Source organism: Schistocerca piceifrons, chromosome 7, assembly GCF_021461385.2.
Source record: "Schistocerca piceifrons isolate TAMUIC-IGC-003096 chromosome 7, iqSchPice1.1, whole genome shotgun sequence".
Taxonomy (NCBI): Eukaryota; Metazoa; Arthropoda; class Insecta; order Orthoptera; family Acrididae; genus Schistocerca; species Schistocerca piceifrons.
In genome coordinates this window covers 322,309,984-322,322,835 of record NC_060144.1, presented here as the reverse complement: position 1 = coordinate 322,322,835, position 12,852 = coordinate 322,309,984, and the positions used below count along the sequence as shown (strand labels likewise).

Below are 12,852 nucleotides of genomic sequence, written 5' to 3'. Positions count from 1 at the left end.
ACATATAAACTTAATGAACAGCCATATATCATAATGTTGAGTATGGTCATATTTATTAAGAGTTTTAGAGACCAACGTCACATTTCCTGATACCTGAGCACAACACACTGGACAAAGAAATGACACTTTTGGACAGATATTTAACGCAATGTATCACTGAAACTGCATATTTTTGTAGTGGTCACAAACAAATATGAAAACCACCAAATACACAGACACTGAAATCAACATGGCATCTGCTTGACTTGCTTCTGTCAGCCAATTACAGCACAGGACACGTGACCAAGAATGTGGTTAGGTTGAGACCTAATAGCACAGTTTAAACAGCTGCAAGTAAAACAAATAGTAATCAAACAAAGGAAAATCGAGGATGCAATGTAACAATATTATGAAAAGCATAGTTGCTACTCACCATATAGCAGAGATGCTGAGTCGCAGATAGGCACAACAAAAAGACTGTCACAAAATAAGCTTTCGACCAACAAGGCCTTTATCAAAAATGGACGCCAGACATGCACACACACCCATGCAAATGCAACTCTCACACGCGTGACCACAGTCTCTGGCAGCTGAAGCCACATTACAAGCAGCATCAGTAGTGCATGATGGGAGAGGCAACTGGGTGGGGGTAAGGAGGGGGTTGGGGCTAGGAGGGGGAGGTACGGCAGGATAGGGGTGGGGGACAGTGAAATGTTGCTAGGGAGCATGTAGTGTGGAGAGAGGGTAGGGCAGCTGGTGCAGTTGGGAGATTATACGGAGGGTGGGGGAGAGGAATCCTTCCTAAACATCCAAAGCCCCTCACCTGGTTCAGATTCATTGATTACATTTCTACAATACATACGGCTGTTGGTAAATTATTGCATCAAGAAATTCGGATGAGGGCCTGTTAGCCCGAAAGCTTTGTTTGAGTCTTTTTGTTGTATCTATCTGTGACTCAGCAGCTCTGCTATATGGTGAGTAGCAATTATGCTTTTTATTCTACTGAGAAAAATAGTGGTATGATGTAGGGAAAGACGGGTAACGTGCAATATGTACAAGAGCCAAGAGGGAACAATAAGAGTGGAAAACCAAGAATGCAATGCTCAGATTAAGAAGGGTGCAAGACAGAGATGTAGTCTTTCGCCCCTACTGTTCAATCTATACATTGAAGAAGCAATGACAGAAATAAAAGAAAGGTTCAAGAGTGTAATGAAAATTCAAGGTGAAAGGATATCAATGATAAGATTCGCTGATGACATTGCTATCCTCACTGAAAGTGAACAATAAGTACAGGATTTTCTGAATGGAATGAAGTCTAATGTGTACAGAATATGGGCTGAGAGTTAATTTAGAATATGGGCTGAGAGTTAATCGAAGAAAGACGAAAGTAACAAGAAGTAGCAAAAATGAGAACAACACGAAACTTAACACCAGGATTGGTGATAAAGAAGTAGATGGATTTACAGAATTCTGCTACCTGGCAACAAAATAACCCACAACAGACACAGCAACGAGATTATAAAAACCTGACTAACAGTAGCAAAATGGGAATTTCTGGCCACAATAAGTCTACTAATTTCAAACACAGGCCTTAATTTGAGGAAGAAATTCTCGAGAATGTATGTTTGGGGTATAGCATTGTATGTTAGTGAACAATTAGTGAACACAGACTGTGGGAAAAGCGGAAAAAAAGAAACAAAGAATTTGAGACATGCCGCTACAGAAGAATGTTGCAAATTAGATATACTGATAAGTTCAGGAATGAGGAGGTTCTTTGGAGAATCAGCGAGGGAAAGAATATGTGGAAAAGACAGACAAGAAGAAGGGACAGTACGGTAGGAAATCTGTTAAGACATCAGGGAATAACTTACATGGTACTAAAGGTAGCCGCAGAGGGTAAAATTGTAGAGGAAGGTAGAGATTGGAATATATCCAACATATAATTGAGGATATAGGCCACAAGTGCTACTCTGAGATGAAGAAGTTGACACGGAAGATGAATTTGTGGCGGGTCACACCAAACCAGGAAACATTTTCCTTAAATGTAGAAAAAATAAGCAAAATTGTGGTCAAATGGGTAAAATTCCTCATTAAAATATGATCCACTCGATCCAGTTCTGACAGGATTTCTCTCTAGAACTGTCCAACACATCCAACTATTTTATAAAAATTGTGCTAAAACACAAATCAAATGACAACACAAAAGAAAAATTCTCTTACAACGACCAGAGATGCTACTTTAAAGCTCTTCAAAATAGTGTTGAGGAGTCAGCAACAAAGCGCGTTTATAGCTTGGACTTGTTTTAGTCCATAGAAAGTAAAAATGAGAGAGAGACAGAGAGAGAGATCTTTATCTCCCAGTATCCCCACATTTTGAGCATTAAAATATATTAAAAGTCAAAACTGTTAGTGGAATTGTGAAATTATATCAGAGAGACTGTTTCTACTCACAATTTCATTGGATACAAATTAATGTTTTACAGCGACTACTTGAGTAAGTTTTGTGTGGACTTAGATGACCACTCAAGCTTTAGCCCATCTTCACTAAGTTCATGCCATAGGAGTGGGCCAATGTCCAAGCACAGGGATGTCAGCTGATATACACACATCAAAAAAAGTTTTGCATCACCTCGGTTCCGAGAATTCCGGAACCTGAACAGAAAATTGTAATAGAGATCAACATAAATACCATTTCCACCCTTTTCATTGCTCATGAAAACCACACATTGCATGTTGTACCACCATACAGAGAAACCTTCAGAGGTGGTGGTCCAGATAGCTGTACAAACCAGTACCTCTAATACCCAGTAGCGTAGCATGTCCTCTTGTATTGATGCATTCCTGTATTCGTCAAGGCATACTATCCACAAGTTCATCAAGGCACTGTTGGTTCAGATTGTCCCACTCCTCAATGGCAATTCCGCGTAGATTCCTCAGAGTGGTTGGTGGGTCATGCCGTCCATAAACAGCCCTTTTCAATCTATCCCAGGCAGGATTGATAGGGTTCATGCCTGGAAAACATATTGGCCACTCCACTCGAGCGATGTCGTTATCCTGAAGGAAGTAATTCACAAGACGTGCACGATGAGGGCGCGAATTGTCATCCATGAAGACGAATGTGTCACCAATATGCTGTCGATATGGTTGCACTATAGGTTGGAGGATGGCGTCACATACCGTACAACCGTTACTGCGCCTTTCATGATCACCAGCAGGGTATGTCAGCCCCACATAATGCCACCCCAAAACATCAGGGACCCTCCACCTTGCTGCACTCACTGGACAGTGTGTCTAAAGGCATTCAGCCTGACCAGGTTGCCTCCAAACACATCTCCGACGATTGTCTGGTTGAAGGCATATGTGACACTCATCCGTGAAGAGAACATGATGCCAATACTGAGCAGTCCATTCGGCATGTTGTTGGACCCATCTGTACCGCGCTGCATGGTGTAGTGGTTGCGAAGGTGGACCTCGCTATGGACGTTGGGAGTGAAGTTGTGCATCATGCAGTCTATTGCACACATTTTGAGTCATAAAACAACAACCTCTGGCTGCACGAAAAGCATTATTCAATGTGGTGGCATTGCTATCAGTATTTCTCCAAGCCATAATCAGTAGGTAGCCATCATCCACTGCAGTAGTAGCCCTTGGGCAGCCTGAGCAAGGCATGTCATCGACAGGTCCTGTCTCTCTGTATCTCCTCCATATTCGAACAACATCGCTTTGGTTCACTCCAAGACACCAGGACACTTCCCTTGTTGAGAGCCCTTTGTGGCACAAAGTGACAATGCAGACATGATCAAACTGCGGTATTGACTGTCTAGGCATGGGTGAACTACAGACAACATGAGCCGTGTACCTCCTTCCTGGTGGAATGACTGGAACTGATCGGCTGTTGGATCCCCTCCGTCTAATAGGCACTGCTCATGCATGGTTGTTTACATCTTTGGGAGGGTTTAGTGACAGCTCTGCACAGTTAAAGGGACTGTGTCTGTGATAATATATCCACTGTCAACGTCTATCTTCAGGAGTTCTGGGAACCAGGGTGATGTAAAACTTTTTTTGATGTGTGTAGAATCAGTATGTTTCCAGTGCTAATGCTTCCAAACCCTTCACACGTGTTCTGAAACTATTCACAGCAGCATGGAAATATTTCATGTGAGGTCTCCCACTTTCCACTAATGACTGCTTTGGGAACCGATATGTTAAACAAAGGTAACTAAATCATGTTCAAAGTTAAGTTAACAGGCTTCTTCACCCATTAGCAGCTTACATAAAATAAAATTCTTGAGAGTTGTAGGCCATATTATGTTATAAAATGATGTAGCAGCTGATACAATGGTACACAACTACACAACCCAGAAGAATATTATGGGATAAATCCAGAGTTTAGAGGCGTTAAGGGCTTCCAGTGCTAACAAGCCTCCTGCTCAGAAGCCCAGATTCACCAAATCTGTACACAGTCAATATGTACTGGTTGAGTTTTCTGATTTGTTCACGAATTGGCGAGGGACCCTTGTAGCTCACAGCACACTACAGTTTAAGAGAGCACTACACCTCACTTCATCTCTGGTACTTTTCCAAACTCCAATAACAAACTCAGGAAATAAATATCAAAAACTTTAATTAACAATTTTATCTTGAAAATACTATGAAAAATTATTGTTATTTAAGCATGCATGCATGCACAGTCATGAACAATTCTATAAATGTGTCAAGAAAAATGTGATGTTTTGGTACACATACGACCATTACAAAATACAAAAGAAGACAAAAGCATGAAATAAAACGAAATTATGATCTTACTTACATCATACTTTTCTGATTCTTCAATCTGTTCCAAACTACATTTCAAATTCTCAAACCAATTACTTAATAATTTCACGTATTTTGCTTTCACTTTAACTTCCTTTAGCATTTCTTCTATCTGAAATACAATAAATTTCATTAACACTCTTTCTCTTCTGTTGCACTGTTTATATCATTTCCCAAATGGAATACTTAACTGTACTCTTACTACAAACAAACAACACAAAAAATTAGGTTTGATGGGAAAAATATGCTGTATTTATAACTGGAGGTACAGTATGAAAAATGATTTGCTTCATCAAGTGGTTTTTACGATTTCTTCAGCTGATGATGTCCCACAATGAGCACCTACATGTTAACATGATAACATGAACTGAGGATTTATTCTACTACTAACACAATAATTTTTGAAATAACAAGTGGCAGTACAAGAACATAGACAGAGAAACAGCAGCAGGAAATTTATCAACAATTTTCTTATCATTTTGTTGCTTATTTGTTACACATCTTCGTTTTCTTTTAGCAAGTAATATGTCATTGTGAATTATTTTTATTGTACATTTGACAATTTGCTATTTGGGTTTAACCTCATCAATATTCATTTGATGTCTTCTATTGGTGAAACAAACAAAATTAACAAGGAACTTCTTGAATGGGACGTCACAAAAGGCCAATGACGTTTACAACATTCGATGCCCCACATATTGTCTACCAGCAACCACAATACCGGCTGCTAATGGTAACGGGGTGGGACTGGAGATATCCAATGGTGAGCACAGCATGATGCTACAGAACACAGTTGATAAGTAATTCACAACAGTACTACAGAGATACTAGTATTGATACAAAGCAGAGCAAAGGCAAAGATAAACAAAGCAAATTTTGCATTATACCTACAACAACAGTTGCCTAAGTTGACATTCCATCAAAAAGGAAACTAAGAAATTTTGAAGAGTGACAAAGAAGTGGTAGATGAAAGATTAGCTTTTCTGCAAGATGAGCCACTGGAAAGTGTGATCTCATATACAGGGTCGTCCGTTGATAGTGAGTGGGCCAAATATCTCACGAAATAAGCATCAAACGAAAAAATTACAAAGAACGAAACTTGTCTAGCTTGAAGGGGTAAACCAGATGGCACTATGGTTGGCTCGCTAGATGGCACTGCCATAGGTCAAACGGATATCAACTGCGTCTTTTTAAATAGGAAACCCCATTTTTATTACACATTCGTGTAGTACGTAAAAAAATATGAATGTTTTAGTTGGACCACTTTTTTCGCTTTGTGACAGATGGCATCGTAATAGTCACAAACATATAAGTACGTGATATCATGCAACATTCCGCCAGTGTGGACGGTATTTGCTTCATGATACATTACCGATGTTAAAATGGACCGTTTACCAACTGCAGAAAAGGTCGATATCATGTTGATGTATGGCTATTATGATCAAAATGCCCAATGGGCATGTGCTATGTGTGCTATGTATGCTACTCGGTATCGTGGACGACATCATCGAAGTGTCCGGACCGTTCGCCGGATAGTTACGTTATTTAAGGAAACAGGAAGTGTTCAGTCACATGTGAAACGTCAACCATGACCTGCAACAAATGATGACGCTCAAGTAGGTGTTTTAGCTGCTGTCACAGTTAATCCGCACATCAGTAGCAGACATATTGCGCGAGAATCGAGAATCTCAAAAATGTCGGTGTTGAGAACGCTACATCAACATCAATTGAGCCCGTACCATATTTATATGCACCAGGAATTGCATGACAACGACTTTGAACGTCATGTACAGTTCTGCCACTGGGCACAAGAGAAATTATGGGAAAAAGATAGATTTTTTGCACGCGTTCTATTTAACGACAAAGCGTCGTTCACCAACAGCGGTAACATAAACCAGCATAATATGCACTATTGGGCAATGGAAAATCCACGATGGCTGTGACAAGTGGAACATCAGCGACCTTGGCGGGTTAATGTATGGTGCGGCATTATGGCAGAAAGGATAACTGGCCCCCATTTTATCGATGGCAATCTAAATGGTGCAATGTATTCTGATTTCCTACGTAATGTTCTACCGATGTTACTACAAGATGTTTCACTGCATGACAGAATGGCAATGTACTTCCAGCATGATGGATGTCCGGCACATAGCTCGCGTGCAGTTGAAGCGGTATTGAATAGCATATTTCATGATAGGTGGATTGGTTGTCAAAGCACCATACCATGGCCTGCACATTCACCGGATCTGACATCCCAGGATTTCTTTCTGTGGGGAAAGTTGAAGGATATTTGCTATCGTGATCCACTGACAACATGCGTCAGCGCATTGTCAATGCAAGTGCGAACATTACGGAAGGTGAACTACTTGCTGTTGAGAGGAATGTCGTTACACTTATTGCCAAATGCATTGAGGCTGATGGACATCACTTTGAGCATTTATTGCATTAATGTGGTATTTACAGGCAATCATGCTGTTACAACATGCGTTCTCAGAAATTATAAGTTCACAAAGGTACATGTATCACACTGGAACAACCGAAATAAAATGTTCATATGTACCTACATTCTGTATTTTAATTTAAAAAACCTACCTGTTACCAACTGTTCGTCTAAAACTGTGAACCATATGTTTGTGACTATTACAGCGCCATCTACCACAAAGCGAAAAAAGTGGCAAACTAAAACATTCATATTTCTTTACGTACTACATGAATATGCAATAAAAAATGGGGGTTTCTATTTAAAAAAAAAAAAAAAAAAAAAAAAAAGAGGTTGATATCCATTTGACCTATGACAGCGCCATCTAACGGGCCAACCACAGCACCATCTGGTTTCCACCGTCAAGCTAGACAAGTTTCGTTTTTTTGTAGTTTTTGTGTTTGACACTTATTTCATGAGATATTTGGCCTGGTCACAATCAATTGACCACCCTGTATACTCAACTGTGCGTGCAACATACGAGGGGGGGTCGAAAAGTTTCTAGCCTACCCAATAAAGAATGACCGAAATTTCATAATTCCAATTAATTTTTCAATAAAACACCCACGTACACTAATATACTTGCAGACACACTCAGATAAATTATGCAAACCATTCAAATAAAAGTTGATTTTGAGTCCAACCAAGCGATCACAGCATCAATCACTGCATCATCATTGGAAAATGGTCCTCCTGTGAGGTCTTTTTTAGGTTTGGGAAAAGAAAAGTCTGATGGAGCCAAATCTGGAGAATATGGTGGATGACATAACAATTCAAACCTGCAGTCACACAGGTTTTCAAGAGTTGCGAGGTCTTTGTGTGCCGGTGTGTTGTTGATGCAAAAGAATTCCGTGCACCAATTTTCCGCAACTTTTTTTCTTTTTCTCTCCTTTCAAATGGTGCAGGAGGGTGGAATACTGTGATGCATTGATACTTACACCCTTTTGCAAGTAATCCATCATAATTACCCCTTCTGCATACCAGATGAGCAATGCCATCACTTTACCGCCTGATTTTTGCATCCAGAATTTTTTTGGGGTACAGGATGAAGGATGTTTCCATTGTTGTGACTGTTTTTCTGTCTCAGGATGAAAGTGGTGAACCCACGTTTTGTCCATTATCACATACCTTGCAAGAAAGTCATCTTCATCCCTTTCAAATTGGCAGACAACTTATTCACAACACTGCACACGCTCACATCTCTGATCTGCATTCAAGTCTCTCAGGACCCACAGAGATGAAACTTACCGCATTCCAAAAATATCCACAACAATATCATGGGAGATTCCAAGTGTGGTTTCAACGTGCTGCAACATTGTTCAATGAACCTGCAAAATCATATCGTGAATTGCAGTCACTGTTTCATCAGTGGCAACAGTGACAGGGCTTCCGCTCCTTGGCGCATCTTCCATGCTCGTTCCTCCGTGTTTGAAGTCAGACAGCCAGTTTTTCACTGTTGCGTAAGACAGAGCACTGTCCTCAAGTGTATCCCGCAAATTACTTAGGCATCATTCCCTTCAAATGAAGATATTCAATCACAACACAGTTCTTGGTTCTCTTGATATTCGCCATTTTGCTTATGCTATGGTATACAACGTATCCTAGCAGCGATAGTAATGAAGCTGGAGCCATGAAATTTGACTTGCATACCCACAAAGGGTCACCATAAAAGTAGGTGGTGGTGTTTGTATGAGACATTACACTAACTATCTCGTGCTAGCAGCTTTTCGACAGCCTCTCATATATGAGGAGTACGATGATGACTATATGTGCTTAGCAAGTGAAAGTGATACTGAAACAGGTGTCAACCCATGTAGTCCATCATCCTTGTCGGACAGAGAACCACAAATCCTATCTCCAGTGAAATGCAGTAAAAGACAATCATTGTCCAAGGAGCGGGTACTAAACATAATTAAGTACACGGAAGATCATTCGAAGCACATTAAAAAAACAATTATGAACAGATTCCGAATAAGTCCACAGCAATGTGACAGTGTAGAGCATAACAAAAACTGTGAATATTCAAGGGAGAAAAAGGCACACTTGCTACAAAAACTGGTGTTTTCCTGTTTCAAGGATGCTCAATACAATTTACAGGCTGTGCATGACGGTGACCTACTAAGTTATGCACATCAAACAGCATGAAACATAGATTATAGGGATTTCCAGGGAAGCAGTGGATGGTTGCATAATTTCAAACACTGCTACAGAATTGGGAGTCATAAGATAAAGAAATTTCAAAAAAGAGTCAACTTGACGATGCACAGCAAACTATAATATCGGTCCGAAAATCTGTAAATGTGATAAGCAAACTAATTGCATCATTCAATAAGGAATTTGTTTTCCACTTGAGCCAATCAGGATCTGAAGGGGAAATGCATATGAAGGAACCCTGGAATTAAGAGGTACGAGAGTTGCATCAAGATCAACTAACATCAATGCCTTAGCACATTCGTATACAATTATGTCAACTGTCACTCTGGATGGCAAATAGCTGGAAAGTTTTTTATTGCACTGTGAGGAGTTGGAGATGCTGTGCCCCCTATGATCTTTCACATATGCACGATTTTTCAAGGGCAGTACGAAACACTTACGTCACAGCAAGCAAAAGTGGGAAAAATAAGCATAACAGAACTACAATTATGGTATGGGCACTGCTTTTGGCCAACAGCTGGTCAAAATAACTTGCTTTATCTTGAATCCTGGTCTGCATATAAATATCATACTCCTTTACAGCTAACTATCCCAGGGTTGCCACAAGTATCCCCAAGCGAAATTCCGTAATATTTTCAGCCAACTTTTAGCATTTTGCACTGACAAATTCTGAAATCTCAAGTGTAATTAAAGACATCAGTTGACAAAAAAAAATTAGGATTCCTGTATTCCTCTCCTATGTGAGCAAAAATTATGACTACCAACATCATCTTCTGTAATTAACTGTTTGTAGATGGAGAAAGCAAGCCAAATAGAACATGTGTTTCATTAAGACTACTGTTATTATTGTATTTTAATAAAAAGAAACACATTTGGTGACAAAAATTGCATTTTCTTGGAGTCACAACACAGATTTAAAATACCTTCACTGATTTCAGAAGACCTCTTGAAAGAAGGGTATTGGCAGGGAAGAGTTGTATAAACCAACACTACAGTTGACCGTCAATAAAATGTTTGTTCTACTGTTGTTGTGGTCCACAGTCCAGACTGGTTTGATGTATATCTCCATGCTACTCTATCCTGTGCAAGCTTCTTCACCTCTGAGTAACTACTGCAACCTATATCCTTCTAAATCTGCTTATTGTATTCATCAGTTGGTCTCCCTCAACGATTTTTACCCTATACCCTATACAACGATTTTTATCCCTATAATCCTCAGCATGCTTCTCTCCAATACTAAACTGGTGATCCCTTGATGCCCCAGAACATGTCCTACCAACTGATCCCTCCTTCTAGTCACGTCATGCCACAAATTCCTCTTCCTCCCCAATTCTATTGTGTACCTCCTCATTAGTTATGTGACAGACCCATCTAATCTTCAGCATTCTTCTGTAGCACCACCTTTTGAAGGCTTCTATTACCTTCTTGTGTAAACTATTCATCGTCCATGTTTCCACATCTGTACATAGCTACACACCATACAAATAATCTCAAAAAAGACTTCCTGACACCTAAATCCATACTCGATGTTAACAAATCTCTCTTCTTCCGAAATGCTTTCCTTGCCATAGCCAGTCTACATTTTATATCCTCCCTACTTCACCCATCATCAGTTATTTTGCTCCCAAAATAGGAAAACACATCTACTACTCAAAGTGTCTCATTTCCTGAGCCAATTGCCTCAGCATCACCTGATTTCATTCGACTACATTCCATTATCCTCATTTTGCTTTTGTTGATGTTCATCTTATGGCCGCCTTTCAAAGACAGTGTCCATTCCGTTCAACTGCTCTTCCACGTCCTTTGCTGTCTCTGACAGAAGTACAATGTCCTTGGCAAACCTCAAGGTTTTTATTCCTTCTCCACAGATTTTAATACCTACTCCAAATTTTTCTTTTTTTTTCCATTTACTGCTTGCTCCATGTATAGATTGAATGACATCAGGGATAGGCTACAATCCTGCCTCATTCTCTTCCCAACCACTGCTTCTCTTTCATGGCCCCTCGACTCTTGTAACTGCCATCTACTTTCTGTACAAATTGTAAATAGCCTTTTGCTCCCTGTATTTGACCCCTGCCACCTTCAGAATTTGAAAGAGAGTATTCCAGTCAACATTGTCAAAAGCTTTCTCTAAATCTACAAATTCTAGAAACGTAGGTTTGCCCTTCCTTAATCTATCTTCTAAGATAAGTCATAGGATCAGTATTGCCTCACATGTTCCAAGATTTATACGGAATCTGAACTGATCTTCCCCAAGGTTGGTTTCCACCAGTTTTTCCATTCGTCTGTAAAGAATCCATGTCAGTACTTTGCAGTCGTGACTTACTAAACTGATAGTTCGGTAATTTTCACAGCTGTCAACACCTGCTTTCTTTGGGATTGGAATTTGTATATTCTTCTTGAAGTCTGAGGGTATTTCGCCTGTCTCATACATCTTGCTCACCAGACGATAGAGTTTTGTTAGGGCTGGCTCTCCCGAGGCTATCAGTAGTTCTAATGGAATGTTGTCTACTTCCGGGGCTTTGTTTCGACTTTCTTTCAGTGCTCTGTCAAATTCTTCACGCAGTATCCTATCTCCCATTTCATCTTCACCTACATGCTCTTCCATTTCCATAATATTGCCCTCAAGTACACACCCTTGTATAGACCCTCTACATACTCGTTCCACCTTTCTGCTTTCCCTTCTTTGATTAATATGGTTATCCGTCTGAACTCTTGATATTTATACAAGTGGTTCTCTTTTCGCCAAAGGTCTCTTTAATTTTCCTGTTGGCGGTGTCTATCTTACCCCCAAGTGATATATGCCTCTACATCCTTAAATTTGTCCTCTAGCCACCCCTGCTTAGCCATTTTACACTTCCTGTCAATCTCATTTTTGAGATGTTTTTATTCCTTTTTGCCTGCTTCATTTAATGCATTTTTGTATTTTCTCCTTTCATCAATTAAATTGAATGTGTGTTCTGTTACCCAAGAATTTCTACTAGCCCTCGTCTTTTTACCTACTTGATCCTCCACTGCCTTCACTATTTCATCTCTCAAATCTACCCATTCTTTTCTACTGTAATTCTTTCCCCTGTTCTTCTGAATCGTTATCTAATGATCTCTCTGAAACTCTCTACAATCTCTGGTTCTTTCAGTTTACCCAGGTCCGATCTCCTTAAATTTCCACCTTTTTGCAGTTTCTTCAGTTTAAAACTACAGTTCACAACCAATAAACTTTGGTCAGTGACAACATCTACCCCTGGAGATGTCATACAGTTCAAAACCTGGTTTCTAAATCTCTGTCTTACCATTATACAATCTATCTGAAACCTTCCAATGTCTCCAGGCCTCTTCCAAGTATACAACCTTCTTTCATGATTCTTAAACCAAGTGTTAGCTATGATTAAGTTATGCTCTGTGCAAAATTCTACCAGGCGGCTTCC

The 12,852-nt window shown here is 39.9% G+C and overlaps 1 protein-coding gene across 1 annotated transcript in view; it reads right to left on the bottom strand.

The window, feature by feature from the left end:
* LOC124805161 (nucleolar protein 6) overlaps positions 1-12,852 on the bottom strand; it is a 137,413-nt gene that overhangs the window by 101,069 nt on the left and 23,492 nt on the right. Inside the window, exon 4 of the mRNA XM_047265641.1 lies at positions 4,790-4,906. Coding sequence (XP_047121597.1) covers positions 4,790-4,906 — 117 coding nt within the window. The remainder of the gene's footprint in view (positions 1-4,789; positions 4,907-12,852) is intronic.